Source organism: Thamnophis elegans, chromosome 10, assembly GCF_009769535.1.
Source record: "Thamnophis elegans isolate rThaEle1 chromosome 10, rThaEle1.pri, whole genome shotgun sequence".
Classification (NCBI taxonomy): Eukaryota; Metazoa; Chordata; class Lepidosauria; order Squamata; family Colubridae; genus Thamnophis; species Thamnophis elegans.
The window spans coordinates 44,991,521-45,006,026 of NC_045550.1; the positions used below are offsets into that span (position 1 = coordinate 44,991,521).

General features: G+C 36.9%; 1 protein-coding gene across 1 annotated transcript; it reads left to right on the forward strand.

Annotated features, from left to right (window-relative positions):
- Window positions 1-695: 695 nt before the first annotated feature.
- LOC116514216 (arylacetamide deacetylase-like) lies at window positions 696-8,759 on the forward strand. The gene is made up of 4 exons (XM_032225690.1): window positions 696-865; window positions 4,016-4,238; window positions 4,848-4,900; window positions 8,030-8,759. Exons 1-4 carry the CDS (start codon window positions 728-730, stop codon window positions 8,636-8,638), a joined length of 1,023 nt encoding a protein of 340 aa, XP_032081581.1. The 5' UTR covers window positions 696-727; the 3' UTR covers window positions 8,639-8,759.
- Window positions 8,760-14,506: the final 5,747 nt, after the last annotated feature.

The window sequence follows — 14,506 nt, forward strand, 5'->3', positions numbered from 1 at the left end:
TATTGAGCAAGGTACCACCTATACTGTACCTGTGCATTTTGTTTTTCTTGCTAAATGTAGAACCTTACTTTTTTAACCATTGAATTTCATTTTGTTAGATAGTTCACAATGTTCAAGTTTGTCAAGATCCTTCTGTAGTTTAAGCCTGTCTTCTGTAGTGTTGGCTATTCCTGCCAGCTTGGTGTCATCTACAAATTTGATGAGTTCCCCATTTATCCCCTCATCCAAATCATTGATGAAGATGTTGAAGAGTACTGGGCCTAAAACAGAGCCCTGGGGTACTCCACTGCATGCCTCCCTCCATGTAGATGCAGTTCCATTGAGGACTACATGTTGAGTGTGGTTGGTCAGCCAGTTATGAATCCATCTGGTGGTGATGCTGTCTAACCCACATTTTTTCTACTTTGTCTAGTAGTAGGTAATGGTCTACTTTATCAAATGCCTTGCGGAAGTCCAAGTAAATTATATTGACAGCATTCTCTGATCCACTAATTTTTTCACTGTGAAAAAAAGGTTGTTAATACTCAAGAACTGCCTCAGGCTGTAATCACCAAAGCAAAATGTCTTTTATCAACTGAAGATTGGTAAATATTTAACAAAGTGCCTCTGGCTCTAACTTTCCTATTCAGATCAAATGAAAGGCTTGATCAGCTGACTTGTCACTATTACAATTCCCCTGAGATTAGTCAGTGAAAGTGAGAGTTGAATAAAGTAGACGGAGTAGAAGATGGGAGGAAAATTCTTCTACCTTCTGGTAGCTTCAACTTTGATAGCCTACTACATCTACCAGCCTTTACCAGAGAATGTGGAGGAACCCTGGAAAGTGATGCTTTTAGATGCTAGCTTTAGAAGCTTAATTCATGTGGTAAGTTAAGACATTCATTTTCTATGCTTATGCCTGAGAATGCTTGAAGGTGAAAAAAGTTGTGCTTTTAAGGAAATAAGATAATTCCGGAGAAAACAGCAACAAAGAATGAAGAACACTAACAATCTGTAAAATGAAGCCTTGTCATACTAAAAGCAATTACTGAATATTATTGGGGGTGGGGGAATGGGAGAGGTGGAATTTACTATATGCATTTTTGTATACCTTTTCTGGATATAATCTCATATATTAAAAGTATAATGGAAGCAGGAGCAACTGCCTTTCTATTTTTTAGAAATTTATACTTTTACAAAATATTTTCTTCCCGAACATTAGACTCTGAGCAGGATGCTTTCTTTATTTTGGATATAATGTATTTTCAGACCCACAGAGAGCCAGTTTGGTCTAGTGGTTAAGGGACTAAGCTAGAAACCGGGACAGTGAATTCTAGACCAGCCTTAGGCATGGAAACCAGCTGTGTGATCAATTCCTGCTGTTACTAATGGATCAATTCTTGGTTGATCCAGAATAAAATAGGCTCTGTGCTTCCAGGCAAATGCTGGGGGAGGGGGGGAGAGAAAGAAACTTCTTTCACTTCTAATCTTACGTATCTGTCTGCTGAACTGAGTAAATTCTTGCAGTCTTTTCTCACTGCCTCATTATTTCCAGATTGCAATGCTTAACTAATAATGCAGTTAAGGTATTTTTTCTGTTTACATTATTTTGTGCCTGCATACAGAAAGGGAAACCCTTATTTGCATTTCATTGGCCTCCACAAGTCATCCCAAATAGAGAAATCTTAGAGTAAATACTCATTGTTTAATATACATTGTTTCTGCATTTTAGCTGTTCATGTCCACTCAGTGCACTGAAAGGAATTAGTCATGAGCAGCCTTCTAATTTTCTGTTGAGTTATGCAAACATCTTTGCTGGGACTGAATTTGCAGCTTATCAGTTTTCATCTACCTGTGGGTGCTTGCAAAGGGAAATAAAACAAGTACTTTGTCCTTTTCAGCAAGTGATTTGATTTGAGCCAAGCTTATTCTACCTGTTTGGCAAGTGCCATTTATAGAGTAATGTTACAAGTGTAGTCTAATAACAATGTCCCATAGCAATAATACCCTCCCCTCTGTCCTACCCAGAGTACCTTTTGCCTTATATATTAAGTAGAAGATATAGCATTAGTAAATCATTAGTCCTAGAGGGCTCCTTCTATCTTTTCATAATCTTTCTTGAGAGTTCACTTCTGCTTTATCCAACTGCAAAACCTTTTTCTACATTTGTGTTTTTTTTTCTGACCATTTCAGTGGTTTTTAAGTACAAGCTGAAGACATTTTACCATACAAACGTATTTCTCAGATCAGTGTTTCTCCTTTACCTGAAACACTTGTCATGTTGTAGGAGATCATGAGAATAAGGCATAAAAAGAAGCCAGGAGAAAAAGTAGAATAGAGTCATTTGTCAGAAATGGAAGAAAGATACCATTCAAAGACTAGGTGGAAATAGACTAGAGTAAAGTAAAGTAGTTTGTTCTGAGAAATGTAAACAAAGACTTAATGATTAAAATGATTAAAATCGGGAGAAAATTGTTTTGTGGATAGGTTGAATGAACAAATATGATGTCCTTGGAGCAGCTGTGCTATTGGTGGCTGATTATCCTAGTGCTATAATGTATACCTACCTTCTAAGTTCCAAAAGTCAGCTAAAGTTAAGGTGATAGATTTCGACAATATTCAAAATCCCACTTGTCCACGGAGGTCACATCATAACCAATCACTCACTCTTAATCCAGAAGGTTGTTGTGAGGATAACACAAGGAGGGACACTCATATTACCCACCTTTCAGGGGAAACAAAAGCTGAAATAAAAATGTAATAACTCTTGGAGGCGCAAATGTTCTAGGTGTGCTTGTCAGCATTCCTAAGTATTCAATCGATTTTTATTATGGTCACAGATGTGCATTAAAAACAACAATAATAATAGAAAAAAATAAAAATAAAGGCAGACAGAATAATATATTGGATTGGTGCTGGATTAACAGTGGTCAATTTGCCTAACTTTACATACAGGATGGTAGAATTTGTCCACATTCAGAGAAACTACTTCATATCGACCTGATAATATTAGCTGCACTTGAAAAAGGCCACTATTTTCCAGATATTTTATTAGGTAAGGTGTTATAAATTGAGTCCTTGTAGAAGATGCCGTATAGCAGGACTTGAGCTTTCAGTGACCCTCGTTCGGCTCCTATGTTATTCAGACAGCATTCCTAAGTGTGGAAACCTACCCTAAACCAGGATTATGAAAACAGTTTCATTATTAGGATAGGCAAATGGTAGCACCTAGTTAACAATATCTTAGCATGGGAATAGTCAAAAACATTAGGAATTTCTTAGACAAAGAATAGGGAAAGTGATGACAAGTCATTTAACTAGAATAAATTATTAATTTTATATCTATCTTCTACGGCCCCCTGTGGTCATTAGATCATGAATCACAGGACCGTTATATTTTTAATTCCTTCTCTATTCTATTACATTTTGATATAATTACAGTTTGTATAGTTAGCTTTTAACTTTGAATCTTTCTTTGTTCTGATTATTGAGGGCTAGATTTCATATTTCATATTCTCTGTTATTATTTTTGTCTTTATTACTTTATTACCTCCCTGTTTTCTCTCCCTTTACAGAATTTCTTTAAAGTATTTCTAGTATCTGCAGGTCCCTAAAATGATGGACTCCATAACCATGAATTCCTTTCAGAGGAATTCTGAAATCTCATGGGTCCTCTCCAGGCAACAGATGCTGGTCTTACTTTGAAGCAAAAATAATTCTTTTTTTTTTTTTGCATGATACTTTCATGATATTTTCCTCCCTCACATCTGTGTCTGGTGCATATCAGCCTTTTTCAGTGTATTTACTGTATGAGTGCTAGATTAGCTCATTAATCGTATTGTTATTCTGGTCCTTGTGGATTCCAGTCAGGTGCTTTCTTGCTCTTCCCTGAGCCCCTTCTGATGGATCACCTGTCTGGCCCCTAGCAATTACTGGCCAGATTGAGAAACACTTGTTTACAGAAAAGAAATGGAGTTTAGAGTACTATGAAGTTTTTGATTAGCACAAGGATGTTAACATTTCTTTTGTTTTGCAGGCCACAATTGTGGAGAAGTTGGGTGTTGGACACTTTATGGATGTTCTAAATCTGCACACAATTGCTACATATACACCTCCTATATCTGATGAAAAAGTCATTGTAACAGACACAGAATTTAGCCATGTTCCAGTACGTCTTTACATTCCTACAAAGCAGTCAGATGTCTTGAAAAGAGCAGTGATTTTCATCCATGGAGGTGGATGGTGTATAGGATCAGCAAGTAAGCATAATTATTTTATTCCACTACCGTGGGTCTCAAATAAAAAATGAATCTATTTATTCTGACGTCCCAGGGCTTTCATTGAGGGATAACAGAGATAGACACATTCTTGAGTCAGTGGTTAATTAATGAATTTTTAAGACCATCCTGATGATTCTCATTAAATGAATCACATTTTAGGTACAAGATTCGCAATTGTCAAAAGGTAAATTGATGAGGTTGTGCCGCCCAAATTCTCTAGTTCTTGCCAGTTTATCTGCTTGCCAATTTTAATTTGCAATGTAATCTGAGCAGCAGGGGAAAATGAAGTACTAAGCTGCTGCCATCCTATTATTTTCATTTCCTAGAGATATTTATGGGATGTAGGGATTCTCAGACATAAAGGAGGCTGTTACCTTGTTAGTTTCCCATTAGAAAAAAATCCCACTTCTTTCATATCTGATAGAGCATTGAGCTTCACAAAGATGAAGGAGGACATACCCCAGGTACACTAAAACTGCTTAATCGATGTAAAAGTATTCCTACATCAACCTAAAGATGGGAATGTTTAAAACTCATTTTAAAAAAATATTCACTTCCTGTTGACTACTTGCTTCTCTATTTTGGTAGTTTTTCTTGGCAGCCGCAGCAGAAGTATCATCATTCTAAGGAATCCCGGAATGGTAGAGATTAGAACCATTTATCCTGCTTCAATAATTTTATGATGCTCCCAACATTAATTTCCACTCCCAGAATTCCTCATCCAGTAAAATTTTGGGCACTGGCATCCACAAATCTTGAAGTTGCTAAGATTGGGAAACATTCGAGTAGAGATTCATGGAAAGTTCCCAGAAAGTCCCTCCCAAAAGAAACTGAAAACAGCTCATTAGAACTTGTAGGCTTAGGGGTTCAAACCTCACATGAACACGAGGCAGAAACAATTCTGCTATTCATAAAATGAGCTTGATGTTTCTTAGTTTTCTATGGTGACATGCTAGTCTCACTCTTGTGGTAGTCTAAAGACCTTGTCCCATATTGCTTTTGACGCATGCACTGTCTATTGGTATTGCAAGAGTAATAAAACATGCTTTGCCACTTATTTTTCACAGCCATGAAATCCTATGACCTCTTATCAAGATGGACATCAGAAAGACTAAATGCTGTTGTGGTGTCAGTCGAGTAAGAATGGGGTTTGAAGGAGACATTTTCGTTCATTAATCTTTTTCTAATCTTTTTTCATAAACAAAAAAGTAATTAATGAGTATTAATAGCACATACTGGTACAGTGAAGGCCAATATATATTGTTATTGGTTGCTAAATTATACTTAATTGCATATGCTGTGCTATAAGCAATGTTGCCTCTAATTTTTTTTCCATGTGTGCGGAAAAGTATAGTGTTCGAGCAGCACATTTTCATGCCTGAGCACCTGAATTTTTTTTAGCCATAATTGACATCAGAGCAGATGTTGGGAGGGGGGCAGGGAGGAAAAGGGTCCCCTCCTTCTCCCTCAGATCCCCAGGAAGGAAAGGAGGGGAGGGGAAGGGAAAGGAAAGAAAATGGGAAACAAGAAAAGGAAAGGAAAAAGGAAAGGAAATAGAAAAGAAGGAAAGGAAAAAGGAAAGGAAATGGGAAAGAAGGAAAGGAAAAAGGAAAGGAAATGGTAAAGAAGAAAGGAAAGGAAAAAGAAAAGGAAATGGAAAAGAAGGAAAGGAAAAGAAGGAAAGGAAAAGAGAAAGGAAAGGAAAAAGGAAAGGAAAGGAGAAAGAAAAGGGAATGGAAAAGAAGGAAAGGAAAAGGAAAAGAAGGAAAGGAAAAGAGAAAGGAAAGGAAAAAGGAAAGGAGAAAGAAAAAGAAATGGAAAGGGAAAGGAAAAGGAAAAGAAGGAAAGGAAAAGATAAAGGAAAGGAAAAAGGAAAGGAAAGGAGAAAGGAAAGGAGAAAGAAAAGGAAAAGGAAAAGAAGAAAAGGAAAAGATAAAGGAAAGGAAAAAGGAAAGGAAAGGAGAAAGGAAAGGAGAAAGAAAAGGAAAAGGAAAAGAAGAAAAGGAAAAGAGAAAGGAAAGGAAAAAGGAAAGGAAAGGAGAAAGGAAAGGAAAAAGGAAAGGAAAGGAGAAAGGAAAGGAAATGGAAAAGAAGGAAAGTCAAAGAGAAAGGAAAGGAAAAAGAAAGGAAGTTAGAAGAAGGACAGAAAAAAAAGGAAAGAGTGGAAAGGATTGGTACTGCTCAAAAATCAAGTCTCAAGATCCCGTGGACCCCTTTGGCTCAGGCAGTCCAATCCCATGCTGCTTCCCTCTCTCCCCAAAGCGAAGGGATCGCAGAAAAAATGCTGAGCCTAGAATGGGACTTCAGATGAGGCAATGCCTGAGAAACCCCAGATGTGCAGAGAAACGCAGGCTACAACCAGCAAATGCCATTTTCCCAGGAACTGACGAAGCCCCAGAGGACCAATGGGAATTCTCCCTTCTGCAGCATCATCGGTCTCCAGGCAGAGTCTTCCTTGATTTTACCAATCAGAAATCAGAGTTCAGAAGAGAGGGAAGGGGGATATTTTCAGTCACATTTAAAGACATTAAAAAACACTGCGCTGCAGTTTGAAACTTGTGCGCGGTGTTTCTTTGTTACCTGCATGGCCGCTCACACGCGCAGCTTAGAGGGAACTCTGGCTATAAGTATTATTTTGTATTTATAATGGGTAACTAATGTAGTTTTTTATTTACTGTTTTTTATACTTTTTGTAAACTCTAAATAAACAGAATATGATTGGAAGACGGTATACTGATATTTAAATGTATAAAATGCAGTGCACAAATTATTTTAACAGACTAAAATCTACATTTTACAATATTTTTGGTATTTTTCAAAGTTAAAGATTATTATGTCTCAGATTATTCCATATAATTTAATAGCTTTCATAAAGCATGACTTCCTATGAAGCTTAATTATTCTACTGACAAAAGAGACCAGATTAGAATTAGTCGGTAAAAGGGAAAGAATTTTTATTGATCATTTAGCACACAAGTAAGTCAGGAATTTAAAAAAAATCAAACAAATTCTACATCAAAGAAAACCACCTTTTTAAATCTGGTATCGATTAATTTATTTATATTGGGGCTTTTCACACTGTACACCTAAGAGCAGGAAGTCATAATTTTTAATAACCCTGAAAGATTCAGGATCTTCTAAGATATCCAAAATGGAGGATCATAGAATTATGCATGTTGATTGAACCCCGACTACCTGAAATTATCACGTAGTCTATCACCTTGGGGTATAAATAAGAACTAGCTGCAGCAATTAGCAATCAGGGCAACTGCTGGGCCTTTTCGCATTAGATGGGTAAAAGTGGATATCTAGCATTTTAAAAGAAAGTCCTAGATTTTTAGTTTGCTGATTTGCCCGGAGCAAGAAGTCCATATAGGCCATCTACCATGTTGAAATGAGCCCAAGAAGACAATTGATTCAGGAGGAAATCCACTAGACAGCACCTTGCAATGGTTATTTCATTGTGAAAAATGTAACTTCAGCCCCATTTCAAGAATAAAGCAAAATGAACAATACCATCAAAGTAACATATCTTCCAGTATTTTATTTGCAATTTTCCTCAAAAGTCAGTGCTATAGAAAATTGCCAGATTACAAATACTGTGAAAACATATCATTTAGGGTTTTCCCCTATAATTTTGAATAAGAGATATAAATGTATAAACTTTGAAATTTTAATGGATGTTTTGCTTATATTATGAAATATGAAACATATTAAATAGTCCATCTTTCACAGGAAAAATATTTCTAATAAATACTTTTCTTTTCTAGATTCTAGATGACCCTGATGTCAGAACTAAATTCAAGATTCAAGCTTTATTGTATCCTGGTCTTCAGAGTATTGATCTAGAATTGCCATCCTATCAGGATAATAAAAACATACCAATTCTGTCTAAAACATTAGTAATAAGATTCCTCAGTGAATATATTACATCAGATGAATCTTTTTCCAAAGCTTTAGAGACCAACCAACATGTTCCTGCAGAGTTCAACCATCTGTTTCAGTTTGTAAACTGGAGTAAGTGGCTCCCTGAAAGATTTAAAAAAGGCCACATTTACACTGACCCATCACATAGAAATTCCAAAACTGGACACAAATATCCAGATTTACTGGATCCAAGGAGCGGACCACTTTTAGTTGAGGACATCAAGCTTCAGGGCTTACCACTTACATATATCATGACTTGTCAATATGATGTCTTGAGGGATGATGGAATTATGTATGTTTCCCGTCTTAGGGAAGCAGGAGTTGAGGTAACACATGAACATGTTGACAATGCTTTTCATGGTGTTGTAACATTTATTACAGGCGCTTTTGCCCAAAATATAGGCCACAGAATGGCTAACAACTACATTGAGTGGCTGAATAAGAACCTGTGAAAATACACCCATACCACCTCAATTAATATTATTTTTTTCAGGGACATTATCTTTTTGGTCAATAAATTTGACACTGTAATTCTGCAGTTATTATACTTGATATAGAATCTCTTGTTTCCTGCTGTTTGAATACGTATGAGAAGCTTGGTAGAATATGTGGAAGATTTGTATAACCATTAAATGATTAATAATTTAAAATGAAAAATAAAGTGTTTCACCATTTTATTTGTGAAATTATAGACTTGATCTTGATGTTATTCAGGATTGCTTTAAAGGTCATGATTCATTTTTATACTCTTTTGGCACCAGGGAAATGTGTTCCAGTGGGCTTTTTAAGGTAACTTGTTCCTTTTGGGAAGCAACTAGTGTGAATATCTGGCTGCAGACCATTGTAAGTTCCTGAGTAGGATTTCATGAATAAAACCTCTTGGTTTCTCTTGATTGGATTTTGCATGGATGGTGTCGAAGGAAATGGGTGTGATAGTGCCTATAAATTCATGTGGGATTCAGGTTGGCTTGTTGATTCAGAAAAAATGAATAAAATGTTCTCTGAGATGTATTATACCACCAATGTACAAACTACTTCAATACTACTTCCCATGGTGAGCTGCTGGATCAGTTAGATAGATATGGTCCTGAGGAGGCATCCTTAGATCCAGCTTATTTAATCAGTCTCCAATTTTCTCTTTTTAGGATAGACAATCCAAAAATGGTGGGATTGCAAGTAGAGCACTGTACTAGATTATCTAGATCCATTTCATCCAGATTTCTGACTTGGATATATGTTAAAGATTCTTTTTTAAACCATATTCAATTAGATTGACCCAAACTCAAGAGAGGTTAAAAAAAAAGTGCTGGACTTTTGATGTATAAGATTTGCAAATATATGTGTGCTTCCTATTACCTCTATTCCGTATTCTTATTTATTGCTGTTATTTCTATATTATTACCATATATTATTCTATATTATTACAATTATATCTGTACAGCATTCTGCTTCTATTATCTCTATATTATTACTATTACAATTGCCTCCACACTTTATTATTATTACTTCTGGACTATTCACTGTTATTAATACATGGGAATGTTTTTCTCTTACAGAATGTATTCTGTGTTAATTTCTCTGTGATTTTTTTTCTTCTCTGTTGTTACTGCTAACATGTAGATCCCTTTCACCTGTCCAAGTTTGGCTTTTTCTTGCTGAATCTCTATACTTTTGTTTCGTTGCACTTTCTACTCTCTCTGAAGGAAAAACATCTCTTGCCTTTTTGCTGCTGCGCTGCTCTGTTCAACGATGGCTTCAGTACTCTAAAAATTACATAGCATCCCCTTTCTTCTGCTCCCGCACCTTTCGAGGTTATTGTGTAATCAGCAACTGTTGTGTTGGGGGAAAAAATCAAATGGGAAGGAATCACAAATGCCTATAGTTTTCTTAAGTAGCCTGCTCTTCCAGAGCATGAAATGGAGTACACTGGTTTCCTGTTAGATGACTTTTATGAGAACTGGACATGGAACAGTTCATGTCTCCTGATGCACTGGGGCTTCTTGGTAGCTTTTGATACTACTAGACACCACATTGTTCTGAAATGCCATGAAGGTTAGGAATGAGACTTCATAATAAAGTGATTCTGCTTATTATTAAGTGGGTGGAAAAGAAGTATAATAATAGGAGATCTATAGTAATTTCCTTATAAAGTTCTGCAGGTTCACATCTCCAGTTTTAATATTTATCTTACTTTACATCACAGCCAACTGGATGTCAACAAAGTATATTTGAATATTTCAGATGTGATTTCAAAACAGCTAGATATGGAATCACTTCTATTACCCTAACAGTTCTACATCTATATGATATTTAGCTTACCAGAAAGCCATGGGTGAATAACAGACCAAATGACATTATTTAAGTTATTTGATGTTAAACAGACATCTATATTAAGATTTTTCTTCAATCTCTTTCTAATATGTTCTTTTTGCAATTGATTTCTGGTATTTAAGTACTAACATATGGAATTTGAACTTGGTATGAAACCAATACTGGATGTTATAATGATACAGTCTTGCTTCTATACTATGATTAGTTTTATCAAGGCTTTTCATATTATTCATATTACTCAGAGGCCTGGTGAAAGTTTGTTGTGAATGAGTTAAACATATTTAAAAAGAAAACATTCAGTCATATCCCATCACCAACATCATAATATTTTCTTTCACCATTTTATTTGTTTATATCACAGTAGTGAAGCTGTTCCAGGATAAGAGTCATATTCCATCAAGACTATATTTCCGGGGGTGTCAAACTCGATTTACTTGAGGGCCGCATCAGGATTGTGTTTGACCTTGGGGGATCAGAGTAGGCATGGGCTGGGTGGCCATTGCCAGCTTGATGTCACTTGTGTCAGGGGTGCCTGTGGCAGCCCAAGCATTCTGCCAGCAAAAATGGGCTCTCGAGTTCCATTTTCTCTGGCAGGGGCACCATGGGCTAGTCCTTCATTGTTTCCAGGTTGGCCCCATGGACCAGATCAAAGCACCCCATGGGTCGGATCCAGCCCCGAGGCTTGAGTTTGACACACCTGTATATTCCAATAATTAAAAATGTTTCTTCCCTTTCTCTCTCCTTCTGAGTCTCTTCGTACATTTTTCTCTTTACACACATATATTTTCCTGCCTCTTTTTAAATTAATAATAGTAAAACAGCTACATGAGAAAGAAAAGGAGAACAGAATGAGAAAAGACATTTAGCAATTTTCAAGCAGAGGATGCTTACTCCCTTGAACTGACTTCAGTGGAAATAACTCATAATGATGACTTGATGGGAAAGTGCCACAAGAAGAGGAAACAGAGTGATGCATTCACAGCCAGATGCACTGACCCAACTCTGAACAAGTGACTTGCAAGAAAAGTAGTGCTTTTTCTCTTCCGCATCAGGGAATGAGCAGTTTCAGCACTAGCTCAATTCCATATCCATTAAAGGTGCTGCAGTATCAAGTGTCAACAGTGAAGTAGGCGATATCACTGAGTTACATGGCTTATCATGTCGGGCTATCATTTGACACTACAGACAGAAATCAAGACAGTGGGGACAGCGCCTAATCCATCAATTTGGAAAAGAAGAAAGAACAAGGCAAACAAATAAAAGCCTATTTTCATACGAATTGCCCCCATGTGGCTAAAACCCAGGAAACTGCTTTAACATGAATTTGTTTTCTCCTACTTGTTTAAGCAATACTTTTTGCAAGAAATAATTCAGCGTGGTAGCATTTGAAAGATTTCTTCAGGAAATGTATCTCAGAAGATAATATTTCCGCCAAGGAAAATTCTTGTTTGCCTAGGAATACTGTATAATTCCTTTTGAGAAAAGGAGGTTATAATGTAAAACTTGGAGAAGTTTTTTTTTAAAGGTGTACCTATAGCAGAAGTGATTTGCCAAACCCAGCACTACCGGTTCGCTCATACTCGTTCTCGCACATGATGCTTCCGCTTATGCACAGAAGCATCCAGGCGGGCGGGTGGATGGGCAGACCATCCCGCTGTCACCACTACTGGTTCGCACAATCTGGGCCAAACCAGGAGCCACCCACCTCTGACCTACATGGAACTGTTTGTGCATTTGGCAATATGATTATAATTACAGGCATATAGTACAGTTGCAAAATGGCTTGTTTGGATTGTTTGTATTCCCTAACCCTAATGTTTGTAGTTCCCTGAGATCACATATACTGTGTAACATCTGTCTAATTAAGTTAAGATACAATTGCAACAATACACATGGCAAACACTGATCCACAGAGAATAACTGCAAGGTGTATTAGAAATACCCGAAGGAGTATGTTATTATCACGTAAAGCATAAAAATAAAAGTAGATATTGACAGTGAGGTTAAATATACCTTTAAATGAAGCTCAGCATTTATTAGTAATATTCATGCAGTTTGCCTGAGAGCATGACAGAAGTACTTTCTCATTGCCTTTTCTGGGATTTTTCAATTTCTCAGCATAGAGCAGTTTCTCTAGCCAAGTATTAACCAGAATTGTTTTACAAACTGGACAGAAATCTTGAAACTTGCCTATTAAAGAGAGAGAGAGAGAGATAAAGAATCATCAGAGCCTAATAAAACAGAGTGAGTCTTTTGCCCTTGAAAAGTGTTCGGAGACTACAATTGGTCCAGAATGCAGCCGCGCAAGCGATACTGGGTGTACCTAGATACACCCATGTTACACCTATCCTCCATGAGCTGCACTGGCTCCCTATTGGTCTCCGAACACACTTCAAGGTGCTGGTTATCACCTTTAAAGCCCTACATGGCCTAGGACATGGATATCTCTGTGACCGCTTCCTGCAACATACCTCCCAGCGCCCAATAAGATCTCACAGGGTGGGCCTTCTCCGGGTGCCGTCGACTACACAATGTCGTCTGGCGGCTCCTCAGAGGAGAGCATTCTCTGTAGCTGCCCTGGCCCTATGGAACGATCTACCCCCTGAGATCCGGACCCTCCCCACTATCTCAGCCATCTGAATGTCTGTTAAGACCTGGCTGTTCCGGCAGGCATGGGGCTGCTGATCTTTGATTGAGCTTCAGCCCCATTAAGATCGAATGCATGTTGTGTCTTTTTTAATTCACTTTGTCTTGTATTTTAAATTCTTTTAATATTTTTTAAACTGTTTTCGGGATTGGGCGGCATACAAATCCATTAAAATTGAAATTGAAATTGAATATAGCAATCAGAGCACATGGCCTTCGAAGAATGGTTAATTCTGATGGAGTTCACAGCCTTGTGATTATTTTCAGTTAATCAAATACAATTGTATAAATCCTGCCATTTAGTAGATTGCTGAGGTGCAGAATTATGTCTTGTGTTTCTGTCAGCTAGTGGACAGTGTAAACAGCAGAACATAGGGGTGAATGATCTGTTGTCCCATTTTAGTAAGGTCTGCAGGGAAGAGTTGAAGGAAGGGAGTGCCAAGTGTACCACTTTGGATCCCTATAAATCCAGTGCAATAAATCATTTTTATGAAGCTAGCAAGGCTGTCTGCATTAGAGATGCTACTGAAAATGGAACTGTCAAAAGAGGATGGTGATTGTACATCATATGCTGCCTCCTGAGAATATTCAGTGTAGAGTTAACTCTCATAATGAATAAAATACTCATCCATGCCCCTCCTGTGTGTTCTACCTTTCTTTCCTGTTATCTTTTTCTGTGTGACTGTCCTTCAATATTTCAACTGTATGATTATATATCTTCTTCTTTTCTAAATACTAAATATATTAAATTCTTCATATTTTTATCACAAAAGGAATGTGCATGATACCAAGTAAATATGTTTTTTCTATTTTACCCTATCCTTTACATTACATTGAGAAATACTATCTACCGAACCTACTCTTTTGGAAAGATATTCCACAATTGTTAAAAACTAAGGAATTCATCAAAATTATTTTGGAGCAGGTAGTTTGATTTTTCAAACTCAGATCTTACAATCAGGTCTTAGTTCCACTAACTATTTTTAATGCAATTGTTGATAAGCAAAAGTTTGGAAAATGAATATTGCAATAGCTGGAGACAACAGAATAAAAGAGAAAGAACTGGAGAAAAATTGCAAAATGCAAAGATCTGAAAATACAAGTGGAATATTTGTAAGGAAAAGAAATCAAAGGTAATATCAATAGTAATAATTGCCTTAGGTACAATTCCAAAACATCTGGAGCTCCACTCAAATCCCATCAGCATTGACCCAAAGGTGCTTTTTCAAAAGGCATCTAGTCCTTCTTTTTCCTTGAAGATGTTTTGCTTCTCATACAAGAACTTGGATGAGAAGCGAAATGTTTTCAAGGAAAAAAATAAGGTCCAGTTGCCTTTTGAAAAA

Coding starts and splice junctions, on each gene's coding strand:
- LOC116514216 (XM_032225690.1), top strand. CDS start 728: ATGGGAGGAAAATTCTTCTACCTTCTGGTAGCTTCAACTTTGATAGCC. Junction 4,239..4,847: donor ATGGTGTATAGGATCAGCAA/GTAAGCATAATT, acceptor CTATTTTGGTAG/TTTTTCTTGGCAGCCGCAGC. Junction 4,901..8,029: donor TTCTAAGGAATCCCGGAATG/GTAGAGATTAGA, acceptor TTTCTTTTCTAG/ATTCTAGATGACCCTGATGT.